The sequence below is a fragment of the Odocoileus virginianus genome, chromosome 9, assembly GCF_023699985.2.
Source record: "Odocoileus virginianus isolate 20LAN1187 ecotype Illinois chromosome 9, Ovbor_1.2, whole genome shotgun sequence".
Classification (NCBI taxonomy): domain Eukaryota; kingdom Metazoa; phylum Chordata; class Mammalia; order Artiodactyla; family Cervidae; genus Odocoileus; species Odocoileus virginianus.
In genome coordinates, this window is record NC_069682.1 from 56,102,698 (window position 1) to 56,119,465 (window position 16,768).

At 48.5% G+C, this 16,768-nt stretch overlaps 1 protein-coding gene and 1 long non-coding RNA gene across 2 annotated transcripts in view; one reads left to right on the top strand and one right to left on the bottom strand.

Annotated features, from left to right (window-relative positions):
- LOC110141830 (uncharacterized) overlaps positions 1-8,653 on the bottom strand; it is a 57,691-nt gene extending 49,038 nt beyond the window's left edge. Inside the window, exon 1 of the long non-coding RNA XR_002315150.2 lies at positions 8,582-8,653. This is a non-coding gene — a long non-coding RNA (uncharacterized lncRNA). The remainder of the gene's footprint in view (positions 1-8,581) is intronic.
- A 236-nt stretch (positions 8,654-8,889) lies between these two features.
- On the top strand, positions 8,890-15,675 carry SRXN1 (sulfiredoxin 1). Its single transcript, XM_020900873.2, has 2 exons — positions 8,890-9,102; positions 13,401-15,675. The coding sequence occupies exons 1-2, from the start codon at positions 8,890-8,892 to the stop codon at positions 13,602-13,604; spliced, it is 417 nt and encodes a 138-aa protein (XP_020756532.1). The 3' UTR covers positions 13,605-15,675.
- Positions 15,676-16,768: the final 1,093 nt, after the last annotated feature.

Sequence of the window (16,768 nt, forward strand, 5' to 3'; positions counted from 1 at the left end):
GAGCCACCTTTCAATTTTCTTCTTTTTATAGAAGGGCACTCCAATTTTATACCCTTAGCCTGGTGCCTGTCCACCTTTCCTTTCATACACCTCTGGACAGGCTGACTGCATCCTGTCATCCAACAATGACAGCAGTATGGAAACCCCCCACCAAGTTTCCAAAGGGAGTCTGAGGGGCCCAGGCATCTGACACCTTCCCTGGCCATCCACACTGCTCCTGATTGGTTATTGCATCAGTTACATTTGTTTAAGGTCCAGGGAACAGAACCCACTCTAGACAGCATTTTATATTAATAAACATCTAATGTGTCATCTTGTGACCTTAAAGGGAACCAGCCCTAGCATGAAGCCCACAGCCTGGATAGCAGAGCAGAGATGGGAAAGCCCATGTCCCCATTACCTGCAGCCCAGAGCACGTCAATTAGCATATGTCCAGTCTGCTTTTCACAGTCCTCTCAAAAGAAGGCCCCTGGGATGCAACTCTGGCTCTCCTCTGCCCTGACTGGCTGCTCCACTTAGTGACTTTGCAGACTCATCTTCCTGTGCCTAAGTAAGGAACCCACTTCCTGTTCCCTCTGTCCTGGTCTGTGCTCCTCAAGGTCTCTCCTAGATTCCTCTTCTCACTGTGTATTCTCATGAAGCAATCACACCCACAGCTTCAATTTTCACCCACATGCAGATGACTTGCAAATTTACATTTTCAATTCTGACCTCCTCTCTGAGCTGCAAATCCACATCTCCCTGCAAACCACCTCCACATGGATATCCCCAAAGTACCATAGACCAGCCCAAGTCTGAAGCCATGATGTGGTTCTCTCCTGCATCTGTCTCCTTTACCCTTCCATCTAATCCATCAGGTTCTGTTTATTTTTTCTCTTTTTCTTCTCAATTTCCACCCTAGACCATAGCTACCATCATCTCTCATGTTCTTACTGGTGACCCCGGATCCTTTCTGCCTCCACCACCTCCCTTCCTCTCTCCATAGTGACCACAGGGGTCTTTTTAAAAATGCAAATCTGATTATGTCACTCCTATTCCTCTTCTATGTTTGAATGCCTCAATGATTTCTCACTGTGGGGGCTGGGAAGAGGACCCTGTTTTCAAAGACCTACCCAGTCTGACTCTATCACTCTAGCTGAATCTTCAGACATAAGCCCCTTTGCTGTTTGAGTTACAGCCACCACTGTTTAGCAATTTTGCTTTCCCGGCTGCCACAGGGCCTTTGCATAAGCTTTTCTGACCACCGGTAACATACTTCATTTACAATGCCAACACCACGACTGTTGACTAGTTATTTTTTTTCAAGTCTTTATCTCCTAGCTTGATGATCACTTCCTCAAGGACCACATGATCTTGGTTCACAGCACTAACCGATAATGTACACTTCTCCATTAATTACTGTGATATCTGTTTATTCTCTGTCTCCCCCATTAGATTATAAGCTTCATGAGAAAGGCACTGACAGTCCTTTGGGTCAGGGACTGACCTAAGATTTCCTGGGACTACCGCAATACCTAGCCAATAGCAGATGACCAGTAATTTTTTTTTTTAATGAACTACACACATTTAAGTCATCATCAATAATGGTGGCTTATGCTTTAAAAAAAAAAAAAAAAGTCTGTTTCCCTCATGGCCATAGATGATTGGTTCAAATTTGGGCATCTGACTAGAACTTGGAAATTTCCTCTCTCCAAATCATAAGACCTGTAACTTGAGAGCTGTGGCTCAGATTGCTAGCTACTTATCAATATCCATCCTCTCCTTCCTTAGTGGAGAACTCCGTTGTTAGCTGAGCACATTGCCACATTGAATGAAGACTACATATCCCAGCTGCCCGTGCTGCCAGCGGTGGCCACGTGACCAAGTTCTGGTCAATGACACACAAGGGAAAGTGTGATGTGGAACTTCAGAGACAACGCCCGAAAAAGGAGGGGGTCATATCCTTTGCCTTTCCATTTCTCCACCTTCTTCCAGGCTGGCCCTTCAGGGACACCCTTGAACTAGGAGGCGACCCTACTCTAAAATGATGGAGTTGACAGAAAGGGCCTGTGCCCCTAGAGACAGTGAAGCGGCCACCCCAGTCCTGGACTTCCCACTTCCAGATTCTCTGTCATGAGAGGAAACATGTTAGGGCATTTTAAGCCTCGCTTGTCAGCTTTCTACTACTAAAAGCCAAAGATAACCCCTGTTGATAGCCACGTTCCTATCACATGGAGGTAATCCCTCTGCCAAGGGAGAGACAGAAAAAAGCCTCCGAACCCACTTTATTCTGAGGCCTAGTTTCACCTTACAGTCAAGGGAGCAGCCAAATGTTCCATTTTCATTAAGCTGATTCTCGCTGGCTTTCTACGCCTGCAAACAAGAGCCTGGGCTAATATGCTGGGACTAGTCTAGAAGTGCAGACAGAGAGACCTTTGAGATCTATTATAAATTTTAAATGTTATCAAACATATTTGATTTGATATTTGACAATATGATATTGACATAGTATCATATTTATTGAGTACTTACAGTGCGTTGGGCACTGTCCTAAGGACCTTACTTATATCATCTCTTTATTCTCTCAACAACTGTACAAGTTAGGCACCATTATGAAGGCCATTTTGAAAGTTAAGAAACCAAGGCACAGACAGGTGCCTGGTCCAAGGTCATCTAACAAGACACGTGTAATTTTAACACAGGCAAGGCTCAGAACTATTGAGGATGATACATGAAATTCCCCCTTTGCCTTAGTTTTGACTTCCCAGTGGCAAAGTCATGAGTGCAGGTAGTTTATTTGGGAGGTGATTTCAGGAAGCAGGAGTGCAAGGGCAAGAAGAATGAGACAGAGAGTGTGTTAGTGGGGTTGTTGCTATTAATGGACCTGGTACTGCTATTTTCTGAGAAGGATCCAAAAAAGGTCCAAATGGTCTGGAATGTTTCTCACAATTCTCCACCTGTGACAACATAAGACGCTTTTACTCAGCAGCTCTGGTTGCACTGGCGAACACCTGAACACCTCTAGGAGACTCCCACAGGGATGGAAAATATGGAAGCCTTGGCTAGGAAGCCAGCAATGCTAGGTGAGTCTGGGTTTGCACAATACTTCCCACCACAATTTTAGCTGAGATCAAAGGTAGGCCAAGGGGACGTGCCACTGATATTCAGGTCTTTGGTCCACCCTTTCCTTTTCAACAAAGCTCACATTTGTTCAGACATGTATTCATCACTTACCCCATCCAGGGGGCTCAAAGGGGGCTGACCCCAGGGGTGTGGTTGATTGGTCTCCTCCAACCCAATCAGAGTCATCCCAGTGGGTGACCAGTTCCAGCACCCATACTTAAGCAACTCAGCTCATGGTACCTCCGTGGTGGTGGTTGTTCAGTCGCTCAGTCATGTTTGACCCTATGGACTACACCACGCCAGGCTTTCTTGTCCTTCACTATCTCCTGGAGTTTGCACAAACTCATGCCCACTGAGTTGGTGATGCCATCCAACCATCTCATCCTCTTCTCCTTTTGCCCTCAATCTTTCCCAGCATCAGGGTGTTTTCCAAGCAGTCAGCTCTTTGCATCAGATGGCCAAAGTACTGGAGCTTCAGCATCAGTCTTTCCAATGAATATTCAGGGTTGATTTCCTTTAGGATCTCCAGGTTTGACCTCCTTACTGTCCAAGGGACTCTCAAGAGTCTTCTCCAACACCACAGTTCAAAAGCATCAATTATTTGGCACTCAGCTTTCTTTATAGTCCAACTGTCACATCCATATGTGACTACTGGAAAAACCATAGCTTTGACTAGATAGACCTTTGTTGGTAAAGTATGTCTCTACTTTTTAATATGCTGTCTAGGTTGGTCATAGCTTTTCTTCCAAGTGTCTTTTAATTTCATGGTTGCAGTCACCATCTGCAGAGATTTTGGAGCCCCCCCAAAATAAAATCTCTCACTGTTTCCATTGTTTCCCCATCTATTTGCCATGAAGTGATGGGACTGGATGCCATGATCTTAGTTTTTTGAACCCTGAGTTACAAGCCCATTTTTTTCACTCTCCTCTTTCTCTTTCGTCAAGAGGCTCTTTAGTTCCTCTTCACTTCCTGCCATTAGGGTGGTGTCATCTGCATATCTGAGGTTATTGATATTTCTCCTGGCAATCTTGATACCAGCTTGTGCTTCATCCAGCCCAGCGTTTTTCATGATGTACTCTCCATATAAGTTAAATAAACAGAGTGAAAATATACAGCATTGATGTAAGCCTTTCCCAATTTGGAACCATTCTGTTGTTCTATGTACAGTTCTAACTGTTGCTTCCTGACTGAATGTTTATATCCCCCAAAAGTCCACATGTTGAAGCCTAATCCCTAGTGTGCTGGTAGTTGGTAGTAGGACTTTGGGGAGGTGATTAGGTCATGAGGGTGGGATGATTCTGATGCATGATGTTTCCTCACAAGGTCTCCAGCAGAAGTGACCCCAGGTAACCATCATGTTAACCTGCTCATCAGTGTCCTCTATATTGGCATTTGTCCCTTCCCCAGTCTTTCTTGGGATCACTTCCTACAGCAGACTGTCTTCCAAAGATGGTCCCAACAATATCTCTTTTGTGGGAACAAGCTCTTTTAGAACCTTGCTTCACTTTCCATCAAGAAATGGAATCTCTGTACCTTCCCTTGAGCCTGGCTGGGGGCAGGGTGGTGGTATGACAGATCCTACAAATAGAACACCACAGAAATGATGCCATGTGACTTCCAAGACTAGACTGGAAAAGGTCATGAAGCTTCTGCCAAGTTCTCTTGGGACACTCATTCTTGAAAGCCAGCTGCCATGCTATGAGGAAGCCCAGGCCACATGGAAAGGCCCCGTGGAGGTGTTCCAGCTGACAAGCAGGATGGTCCAGTGCATGTGTAAGTGAAGACACCTCAAGATGATTTTAGCCCCAGCCATCGAGTCACCCCCAGCCATTGAATCACCTCTCAGCTGATGGCCCAGATATTGCAGAGAAGAGACCACCACTGTCCACGGTGCCATGCCTGAATTCCTGACCCACAGAATCTGTGAGGATAATAAAAATGGTCGTTTTATGCCACTGCATTTTGCAGTGGTTTGTATTACAGTGATATAATAACTAGAGCAGCTCCCCAAGAAAGTACCTGCAGACAAGTCCCAGTTTCAGAGTCTACTTATGGGAGAACCCAAACTAAAACAAAAGAATATTGTTAGATCCCAGAATTTCTCCAGCTTCCAGTCCCACACTTATATTAGCCTCAGTGGAAGGTACCTCATCTTAATCCCAACACAAAGGTCAAGTCTTCATGTCATTAGTTTATGGGTGGTGGTGCTGTTCAGTCACTCAGTTGTGTCTGACTCTTTGCAACCCCAAGGACTGAAGCATGCCAGGCTTCCCTGTCCCTCACCATCTCCCAAAGTTTGCCCAAGTTCATGTCCATTGCATCAGTGATGCTATGGATAGTTTAGGGATAGATGGGCCAAAATAATGGAACTGCTGACTGACCGGGTCCTCCTCCCCCATCAATCCTCCTATCTCAAGGAGTCTTCTCCAAAATCACACAGGAAAACAAGGTTGAAGTACCAGGCCTTGCCAGTTCTGTTCAGGGATCAGAGGCCATGAACGTCAGGGGAGGGTAAACCTTCTTGAGTCCAGAGGTAAACGTCAATTAAGCTAAACCAATCAGTGTAAGGCTTCCAAGGTGGCCCAGGAGTAAAGAATCCAATGCAGGAGACTCAGGTTCAATCCCTGGGTCGGGAAGATCCCTCCTCCTGCCATCCCCTGGAGGAAGAAATGGCAACCCACTCCAGTATTCTTGCCTGGGAAATCCCATGGACAGAAGAGCCTGATGGGCTATAGTCCACGGGATTACAAAGGGCTGGACACGACTGAGCAACTGAGCATGCATGCACACAATCAGGGTAATTCCACTCTCCTTGCCAGGGGCGGTTTAGGCATGGAAGTATGATGAGACACGAGGAAAACACTCCCGGCCAGAAGGGTGGGGAAGCAGAGGATGGTTACTAAAGATTTCTTCAGTCTTAAAAAGAGGGGTAAAGGGATGTCAATGTCCTAACTTCCACCTTTGAAAGCTGTTGTATACAATACTTGAAGCTATAGCAAAACATCTTGGGACCATGAGAGGCAAGCATGAGGATAAAAACAAGAACACGGAGGATGATGGTACAAAAAGCTGGAAAAGAATCTGACATTGTTCAATTACCTCTTCACCAATCATGGATATACCTGCCTCCAGAAATCTTAATTATGTGGAAATACAAGTCTTCTTAAGGCTTAAAATTCAATTTTGAGTTGAATCACAGGTATCTCAACATACAGAATTTGTTGCCAGGAGTGGGGGGGTTCTCACTGGGCAAACTATGATGAAAGATTCAGGACAACTCTCCATTTTTCCATCCCAGAAGCTGTTCCCTCGTTTCTTCTTACTTTCTGAAAGGAGGAAGTGGTTCTAAAGGAACAACTTCCCTTTTGATGAAATTCTCTAATTACCAGTAATTTGGGGGCTGAAGGGAAGCCCAGGTGGCTCAGCAGTAAAGAATCCACTTGCCAGTGCAGGAGACACAAGAGACTCGGGTTTGATCCCTGGGCTGGGAAGACACCCTGGAGAAAGAAATGGCAACGGGCTACAGTCCATGGGGGTCGCAAAGAGTCAGACATGACTGAGTGACTGAACACACACATGTGCTAGATTCCTTTCTAAACACTATGTGTTACTTTCATTTACTCTCCCTGGCAATTGAGAGAGGAAACCAAGACACAAAGAAGTTGAGTGTCCCACCACAGACACACACACACACACACACACACACACACACACACACACACATCACACTGGCTAGTTGGTGGCAGAGCCAGGACTTAAATCCATCCCATTCAAGTGACTTCAGATCCTATACCCTAAACCACCACCTGCTTCTTCCCTGTTTTCCCTCTCCAGAACCAAGCCACTTTCCAGTATGAATAACTCCTCCTCCAGGAAGCCTTTCCTGGTTCTCCTTCAGCCCTCTGGGTGTCCGTGATGAAACCTATCACCTTCCTTGATTATCACTATATCAGTGATATATCAGTAAGCACTGATTTGGGCTTCCCCGGGGGCTCAGTGGTAAAGAATCCCCCTGTAATGCAGGAGATGCAGGTTCGAACCCTGGGTCAGGAAGATCCCCTGGAGGAGGGGATAGCAACCCACTCCATTATTCTTGCCTGGAGAATCCCATGGACAGAGGGCCTGGCGGGCTACAGTCCACATGGTCGCAAAGAGTTGACCACGACTGTAGGGACTTAGCACGCACATTGCCCTCTAACAGCTGTTATCTCCAAATGTTTTCACAATCCCCTCACAATCATTTTACAAAAGAGAAGACTGATGCTCTTGCATCTTGCCTGAGACCACACAGCCCGGGAGTGGCCATTTGGGATTGAACCCAGGCCAGTCTGTGCCAAAGTCTTAATGTTGCCACAGATGCTATAAACACCAGCAATTAAAACCAGGAGCCTCTGCCTGCCTCCCTCTGGCTCCAGAGGACACTGATTACTGAACCTGGGATCAAGGGGATAGAGCGCTTTAAAGAGAAGAGAGTGGGGATAGCAGTCGGCATGTTTGGACCTAAGTCACAGGTTTCCCTGATAGCTCAGTTGGTAAAAAATCCACCTGCAATGCAGAACTGAGTTCTATCCCTGGGTTGGGAAGATCCCCTGGAGAAGAGAACAGCTACCCACTCCAGTATTCTGGCCTGGAGAATTCCACAGACTCTATAGTCCATGGGGTCGCAGAGTCGGACGTGACTGAGCAACTTTCACTTCACATCACCACCACCCCTTGCAGCTCTGGTGTCCTCATCTGTAACCAGGTGTTTAGTGGCCTGAGACTCTGAGCTCAGATAATCAGACTATTTCCAGCGGCCCTACCTTGGACAAGTGCTTCAACAACCACGTCAGCTTCCTCGAGGCGCTGTGGGGATGAAAGCAGACAGTTATTGTGGAAGTTCAGGGCAGTGCCCACACACTGTCAGCACCATTCCAAAAGGCTCCCTGGGACTTCCCTGGTGCTCCAGTGGCTAGGACTTCATGGGCACAATGCAAGGGGCCTAGTTGGGCCATCCCTGGTTGAGGAACTAAATTCCACATGCTGCAACTAACACCCAAAGCAGTCAAATAAATATTTACAAAATGTTCCTTGGAACCCTGGTTCAGTCACTTACTAATCCCATGACCTTGGAGGAAAATCATTTAAACCTCGCTGTGCCTCAGTTTCCTCATCTGTAAAATGGGAATAACAATCATACCTAGCTGGTAGGGTTGTTTGAGGTTTAAATAAGGTAATGTACATGCAAAGTGTTTAGAACAGTGCCTGACACAACACCACATTCAGCAGATTCCTAGTATTACTGTCTTTGGTATTAGTATCACCTCCCCGGCTATCAGCACCAGTCCTCCAAGGGCCGGGCGGCCAAGCGCCGAGTTTTGCCGACTCACCGTCGCTGGGCACGTCTGGCCCCCTCTACCCTGTGCCCCCGCCATGGGCCTGAGTCACCCCGGAATGTGCGTCACCCGCGCCCCTCCCACTCCACGACCTGCAGACTCACCCTGAGTCAGCCTGCCCGGCCGCTTCCACTCCTGGAACGCCGCGCGGCGGAGGGCAGGCTGCGAGGCGCCCCCCAGCGGAGGGCCGAAGCCCCGCGCGCGTCTGGCAGCCGGGGGCGTGCGGAGCAGAGGTCCCGCGGGGGCGCTCGATGGTGGGCGGGACCATCCTGGGGCCAGGGGAGAGAGACGCTCCGCGCTGCCCGGCTGCACCCCCCCTCCGCCCGCACGGAATGGTACGGCCCGGCCGAGGTTAAAGCCCGAAGGTGGCCGTGGCGCGTCCCGCGACTGCCCAGGCGGCGGCGACGGCGGAATGATGGGTCTCCGCGCGGGAGGAGCGCTGGGCAGAGCCGGGGCGGGCCGGGGAGCGCCCGAGGGACCTGGGCCGAGCGGCGGCGCGCAGGGCGGCAGCATCCACTCTGGCTGCATCACCGCCGTGCACAACGTGCCGCTGAGCGTGCTCATCCGGCCTCTGCCGTCTGTGCTGGACCCGGCCAAGGTGCAAAGCCTCGTGGACACGATCCGGGTGAGGCCCCGGGGAAGCCGGCCGCTGGGAAGGCTTCAGAGGAGGGAGGTCGCGCTGGACGCGAGAAGGGACTAGTTCAGTTTCAGTCGGAACTCAGCCTTTGCTCTGTGACCTTGAGCAAGAGTTTGGGCCTCTCTGGGCCTCTGTTTTGTCGTGGAGCAAGGAGACTGGAGGAGGTCATTAAAATAGCTATCTCTGACTCCTATAAAGATAGCACTTGATATGGGCTTCCCTTGTGGCTCCCAGTAAAGAAAGACTCTGCCTGCGATGCAGGAGACCCGGATTCCATCCCTGGGTCAGGAAAACCCCCTGGAGGAGGGCACGGCAACCCATTCCAGTATTCTTGCCTGAAGAATCCCATGGACAGGGGAGCCTGGCAGGCTGCACTCCATAGGGTCACACACAGTCCTACATGACTTAAGCGAATAAGTAGCAGCAGCTTCTTCATACCAACCCTGTAAGGCAGATATTACTATTGTTCCTCTTACAGACAAGGAATGAGGCCCAAGAGGATCCAAGCAGCTTGTCCAAGGTCAGGCATTTTAGAAAGTGGCACAGCCTGGTCATTGTGCAGCTGCATGGCCTCCACATAACCTGTGTGGTCACTTCTGGTGGTGGCAGTGGGACTGGGGGTGTCCTGTCTGCTGGGAAGACCTTGTTTGAACTGGAACTGGGAGAGAATGGGTCAGCCACATCTCAGAGAGAGCTCAGGAAGGTCAGGATGATCCTGGAGAGAGGGGACATGAGTTCCAGGTTAGGCCTGCACGGCATCATGTTCCCATCCCCCAGACCTCAGAAGTGGCCACAGGAGACTCCGAGGCCCCACCAAACGTCTCTACTGCCTGCCTGTTGTCTTTCGGTCCTAGAGTTTACACTGCTGCTTCCACTGTCTGGAACTGCTTCCCAGAGAGCCACAGGGACTGCTCCCTCGCTTGGGTCAGGTGCCTGCCTCCCAGCAGCCCTGGCTTCTATAGGTCTCCCACTAACCTGAGTAGTTCGCCTTGAAAGCATGTTCAGGTTAACGCCTGAGTTATGTTATCTGTGTGTTTGTGTTTTATTGTCTCCCCTCCCCATCTCATTTGAACTCCAAGGAGCTGGGATTTTGTCTGGTCATAGAACGAGCACGGTGCCTGGCTGTTTGTGATAGATCTGTCCAGGAATACTCTCTCCTACCCCTGGGCCTTTGCACAAGCTTTCCCCCTGCCAGAAACACTCTTTCTCTCTTCTTTACTAACTCCTTCTCGGTCTTCTGTCAGTGTGTCATCCTTGACAGCCCTTGTAAGGTTAGGGGCCTCCTGTGGGCTCCCAGCCACCTCCATACCTGTCAGCACACCTCTGATCCTGTACAACTGGGGTGTAATGGCCTCAGACACCTGTCTTCCACACCAGCACCATACATTCTGGGAGGCAAAAACCAGGCCTGTCTTTGCTTATCGCATGTATTAGTTTTCTATGGCTACTGTAACAAATTCCAGAAACTTGGTGATTTAAAGCCAAGATTTTATTACTTTATAGTTCTATAGTTCAGAAGTCCAGAATGGGTCTCACTGGGCTAAAATCAAGGTATCAGCAGGGCTGCATTCTTTTCTGGAGTCTCTGGGGGAGAATTCATTTCCTTGTCTTTCCCAGCTTCTAGAGGCCACCCACATTTTTGGCTCATGACCTCTTTCCTCCACCTCGGAAGCCAGCAACATTAGATCTCCTCTTGCTCCTCTCTGTTCCACGTTTAAGGTCTCTGGTGATTACTTTTGGCCCATCTGGACAACCCAGGATAATATCCCCATCTCAAGATCTTTAACTTAATTCCATCTGGAAAGTTCCTGTCCCTTGGGAGTAACATATTCACAGGTTCCAGGGATCAGGATGTGGACGTCTTTGGGGGCTGTTATCCTGCCCACCCATCCTCAGAGCCCTGACACCCAGCATAAGGCTGCCTCTTTTTGCTGCTGCTCTGCCAGGCAGGCTGTGCTCCACGCCTAACTTAGATCAGCTTTCCAACTTCATCAGCAGCCTATAGGGTATCTGTTCCCATCTTACAAATGAGGAACAAGGCCCAGTGGAAAGGCCCCTTGCTTACACCTCCCTCCCTACCCAACCACCTCCCTCCCCCCACCGGCTACTCTGTGGAGAAGCTGGGATTTAAATGAGCGAGAGCCCCAGCTCATAACTGCTGGGCCTTACTGCTTAATAATAATTTCTGGGATAAATGGAATAATGAATCCATCAATGCAGCCTAATAAGAGACCGCTTTAGGGTCAGTGTGGGAGGCCTTCTAGCAACTCATTTAATTCCATCTCCCCCTACTCCACCCCACCCTGCCCCAGACTTTCCTGATGTAGAGGTCCACCCACTCTGCATCTGGCAGGCCCTGAACAGGAAGTCAGCTTAGATTCTCTTCTTCCCCTTCTCACACTCACCCCTCCCCTGGGATCTGCCCCCTGAACATGTCGCAAACCTGTCCACCTCTCCCTGTGGTCTCAGCGCCCTCACCCAGGACAGCGTCTTCTGCTGAATACCTGCTGGGGACTCGCCTCTGTCCTCCCTGCTCTTGTCTTTGTCCACCTCACCAAGGCTGCTTTCTCATCACACCTTTTCTAGAATGTCCCTCATGTCATGTCACCCTCTCCTGTTTAAAACACTCCAGGACCTAAGAGGTATAAACTTACATTTATAAAATAAATGAGTCATGTATGAAATGTGCAGTGTGGGGAAGATAGTAAAAAACTATGTAATATCTTTGTATATTGATGGATGGTAACTAGACTCAATCATGGTGATCCTTTTGAAATGTATAGAAATAACCAATCACTGCACTGTGTACCAGGAACTAACATAGTGGTGTACATCAATTATACTTCCAAAACAAACAAACTCTTAGAAAAAGAGGCCAGATTTGTGATTATCAGAGGTAGGGGTAGGAGGGGGAGAGGAAGGAGAAGGAAAATTGTATGCAGGTGGACACAAGGCACTCACTTCTATTATAAGATAAATAAGTACCAGGGATGTAAAGTACAACATGATAAATATAATAAACACTGTTGTGCATATATGTGAAAGTTGGTTAGAGAGTAAGTCGTAAGAGCTTTCATCACAAGGAGGCTTCCCTGGTGGCTCAGATGGTAAAGAATCTGCCTGCAATGCAGGAGGCCTGGGTTCAATCCCTTGGTTGGGAAGATCCCCTGCTAGAAGGGAATGGTAACCCAGGATTCTTGCCTGGAGAATTCCATGGACAGAGGAGCCTGGCAGGCTACAGTACACGGGGTTGCAAAGAGTCGGACACAACTGAGAGACTAACACTTTAGTCACAAGGAAAACAAGTTTTTTATTTCTTTAATTGTGTACATATATGAGATGATGGATGTTCACTGAACTTATTATAGTCATCATTTCATGATGTTTTAAGTCAAATCATTATATTTATACCTTTAGCTTATACAGTGCTGTACCTCAATTATATCTCAATAAAACCTTTCTGGCCTCTTCTGTTCCACAGACCCCTGAGTCTATTCTGGTTACACTGGCCTCTCTGCCATGCCTGCAATACAGTGAGCTTGTTCTGGCCTCAGGCATTTTGCATTTGCTATTCCTTCTGCCTGGAATGCCTGTCCCATGGGTAATACACACTGTTTATTACTGAGCCTATTCCATGTGCCAAGTGTTGTTTAAAGCACTGTATATCTGTTAACTCATTAAACCCAATAGTTCTATGAGGTGGTTGTGTCATCTTCATCCCCATCTGGGGCAACTGAGGCACAAATATGAATTGCCCAAGGTCACAGAGCAATTAAGTAGCAGAGTTGAGATTTGAACTTGGCAGTCAGGCTCTTTCTCTAAAGATTCCACCTCTCTGTCTTCCCCAGGGGAGTTCTCTGTGTTGAGGTCTCTGCTTCATTGCCACCTCCATCATTGTCATGACAACCTGTGTTATTGTCTTCATAGCATTTATCAGTCTAGCATTCATGTACCCCATGATGGCAGGGGCTGTGTCTGTACCTTATTCCCAGAGTCTAGAACAGTGCCAGGTAATAAACATGTGGTGTGATAAATGGTTAACAACCTGGGGGTGGAAAGAAGCCCTGATTTTTAGTATCTGGCAATTTCCTTGATGTAAATACTCTTACCGTGACTGATTTTCATGCTACCAAGGTCAACCAGCTCACAAAACTGACCACATAACTGTTGCCTCTCACAAACCAGTGTGAGCACATGGAGGCGTTCAGCTGAGGTTAACAAAGTCTGCTTTGCAAACTGTCCAACACCGTGCCACGCTCATTCACCCTGTGTCCTCTTCTTGCCAGGAGAATCCAGACAGTGTTCCCCCGATCGACGTCCTCTGGATCAAAGGGGCCCAGGGTGGTGACTACTTCTACTCCTTTGGGGGCTGCCACCGGTATGCAGCCTACCAGCAGCTGCAGCGAGAGACCATCCCCGCCAAGCTTGTCCAGTCCACCCTCTCGGACCTAAGGGTGTACCTGGGCGCTTCCACGCCAGACTTGCAGTAGCAGCCTCTTTGGTACCTGCCACCACTACCAGGAACCTGGAAGACACCTGGCCTCCAGTGGGCTCGGACATGCAGAGGTGTAGCAGGAGTGCATTCTGTTTGTGTGTGGCAGGTGGGTCTGGCTTGAAGCACCCTCTTGGCTAGCTGCAAGACCTTGGACTCATGACTGAACAGTGTGGGAGCCCCACTTCCCACCTTGGGGGAAATGAGGTCCTGTGTTTGCTCTTGAGGGATTATTGAGAGGCTGAAATGAGAAAGGAGACGGATTTGGAGAGTCATATGCTACTGGCTCCGGATTCCCAAGGACAAAGATCCTTCTGCATTTCTGTCCTTGTATTGTATCGTGTGAATTCATTCATCTGCAAGTGAAGGAAAACCTAGGTTACAGTGACTTAAACAAAGAGAAGTTTCCTTTTCCACATAGCATGAATTCTGGAGACAGTTGACTAATGATACTGGTTAAACCACTCAGCAAAGTTAGGGCACACATCTTGTCACTTCTCAGTCACAAGATGGCTGCTGTACCTCCAGCAATTGCAGCTATGTCCAAGGAAGAAGGGAGTCGGGGAGGAGAAAGGGCCCAGCCAGCTGGACCCATCAGCTTCTATCATAAATTCAGGACTTTTCCAAAGGCCTGTTTCCTGCTCTCTTCCCCTGTGTATTTAGATCAAAATAGACTTAGATCTCCTTGGCCCAAACCAGGTACAGTAGCCACCCCTAGCTGCAAAGAAAGCTAAGACAGCAGGAACACAATTGTCACAGTTGAGTAGATCAATCATTTCCCATCTCCTAGAACTGTCACACAGCCTCCTAAAAAATATCGGAATCCCATTGCCAAGAGAGAAATGAGAAATTGTGTATCAGTTAGCCTTTGCTGAGAAAAAAACAATTCCTGAACTTGGCAGCTAAAAACAAATTATTTGCCTACAATTCTGTGGGTTAGCAATTTGGGCTGGACTCATCTGGGCAGTTCTGCTGATCTTGCCTGAGGTCAATCATGGGATTGTATGCAAATCAACTGTCACCCAAAATGGCCTGGATGATCTCAAATAGCCTGACTCCCTTGTTTCGGCAGTAGGTGGGCTGTTGGCTGGGTGACTTGGTTCTCCTCCAGGTGGCCACTCCACCAGTTAGTTCAGGCTTATTCACATGATGGCATCAGCGCTGAGAGAGGAAGAGAGAGAGAGAGATGTGGGGTGTGCATAGAGGACAGGAAGAGAGAGAAAGATCGAGAGAGAAGTTGCAAGGCTTTTTTGAGTTCTAGGCCAGAACTGGTGTAACATCACTTCTGCTAAGTCCTTTTGGTGTTTGGCTCAGATTCAAGGGCTGGGGAAACAGACTATACCTCGTGGAGAAACTACAAATGATTTGTGGCATGTTTTCTCTCTATCACAAATGACTTTGAATAGCAAATAACAGTGCTTCTTTGTTTCTTGCTCTCTTGCACGGGGCCTTGCTCTGTCCAGGCTGAAGTCACTAAGACACTGACCTGGCCCTGCAGAGGGGAAAAAGTGAGGGGCGGTGGGTGGGTCTCTCCTAGGGCTGGGCCCACTCTGGGAGGGCCCTCAACATCTGTACTCTGGTAGGTTAGGGCGGGTGGGTAGGCCAGGTAGGACACTGCAAAGGAGCTTCTGAAATCCTGTAGTCCTGTGGGGAAGGGAAGAGGCAGAGGAGGGGTGCAGAGTGAGGTGGACCTTACTCTTACTGCACTGCTGAGGGAACTCCATCACTTGGCATTTTCAAACTTCATTTTCTCCAGCTCAGTAATGAAGACAACAGCTTTCCCACCCATTCTCTGTCCCAGGGATTGATGACTGAGGTGACCAATGGAATTTAAAAGGGATGTAGTCTTAAATGCAGTGTGATATCCTGTATTGGAACTTGGAACAACAGCAACAAAAGGACATTAATGGAAGAACTGGAAATCTGAAGAAGGTCTGGATTTTAGTTAATTTATACAAATGTTGATATTGGGGTAGGCTGGGTGCAGAGTATATGGGAACTCTGTACTGTATTTACAACTTTTCTGTTAATCCAAAACCACTTCCAAATAAAAGTTTATTTAATAAAAAGAGGGAGTAATTGAGTTAAACCAATGGTTCTGTTTCACAAAACGGGTTTGCTACATCACAGATGACCAGACTGCACCCCCAGAGTTTCTGATTCAGGTCTAGGGTGGAGCCTAAGAATTTGCTTTTCCAAGTTCCCAGGTGATGTTGATGCAGCTGATCAGGGACCACAAGCTCAGAACCACTGATCTAGACTGTGTTGCGTTTTTTTCAAGTATGGTGACAGCCCTTCACCTCCAATGGAGAAGAAAGAGTTGGGTCCCAGGAGATCCATGTTTTGGAACTAGCTTGTGCACCTACTCCATATTACATTGGGCAAGCCCTTTCCTGGGGCTTTTTCCAAGTTGTCTAATGGACTGTCTACCCGGAGGTTTATAGTGGCGGTTGGGGGCGGGGGAGGGTAGTTGAGGACATGGCTTTATAAGTTGCTGTCATGACTTGCTGCTTCTCATGTGAGACACCTGCACCCACTGAATAGCAGAGTGGTTACCCCTTCTTGGAAGGCTTTTCCCTCCTACAGATAAGGCCCAAGCAGGCAGCGCTAGGAGTACTCCTGGACACTGAGAGGAAGCTGCGGAGCGGACTTGGAGCGGGAGGGACTGGTGGTTCTTAAGGAAGAGGTGCTGGGTTTTGAAGCGTGAAACCTGGTTGCTCTCAGAGGATACTAAGCTGCATTTCCCGCTTCAGCCAGCAGATGGCGTTGCTTTCTGGCTGCCCGAGCGGGGCTGGGCCTCCCACCTACAGAATAACTGCTGTGGGAAGAGGGAAAGATGGAGGGGTCTGACTGTGAGGGATGCCCATAGATTGCCCAGAGAAGCCAGGGCTTCAGGCGGGAGAAGGAGACCTGGCTGGGAGTTTGGAGTTTCAGGTTTACTTACCCTTGTCGGATCTTGCTCTCTGGCCCTGCACACATCATGGCCTCTCCAGGCCTGTCATAGGAGACTAGGGTCTCTACACTGGGTGTGCTGGGCCAACTTATCTCAAACTCACTTCCTCCAAGAAGCTCCCAGATCCTCCAGGCTGAGCTCCATGCCTCTTCTGGGCTCCCCTTGATCCAAAAATGTGTCCCCTCCCCAAACAAACCACTGCCCCAGGG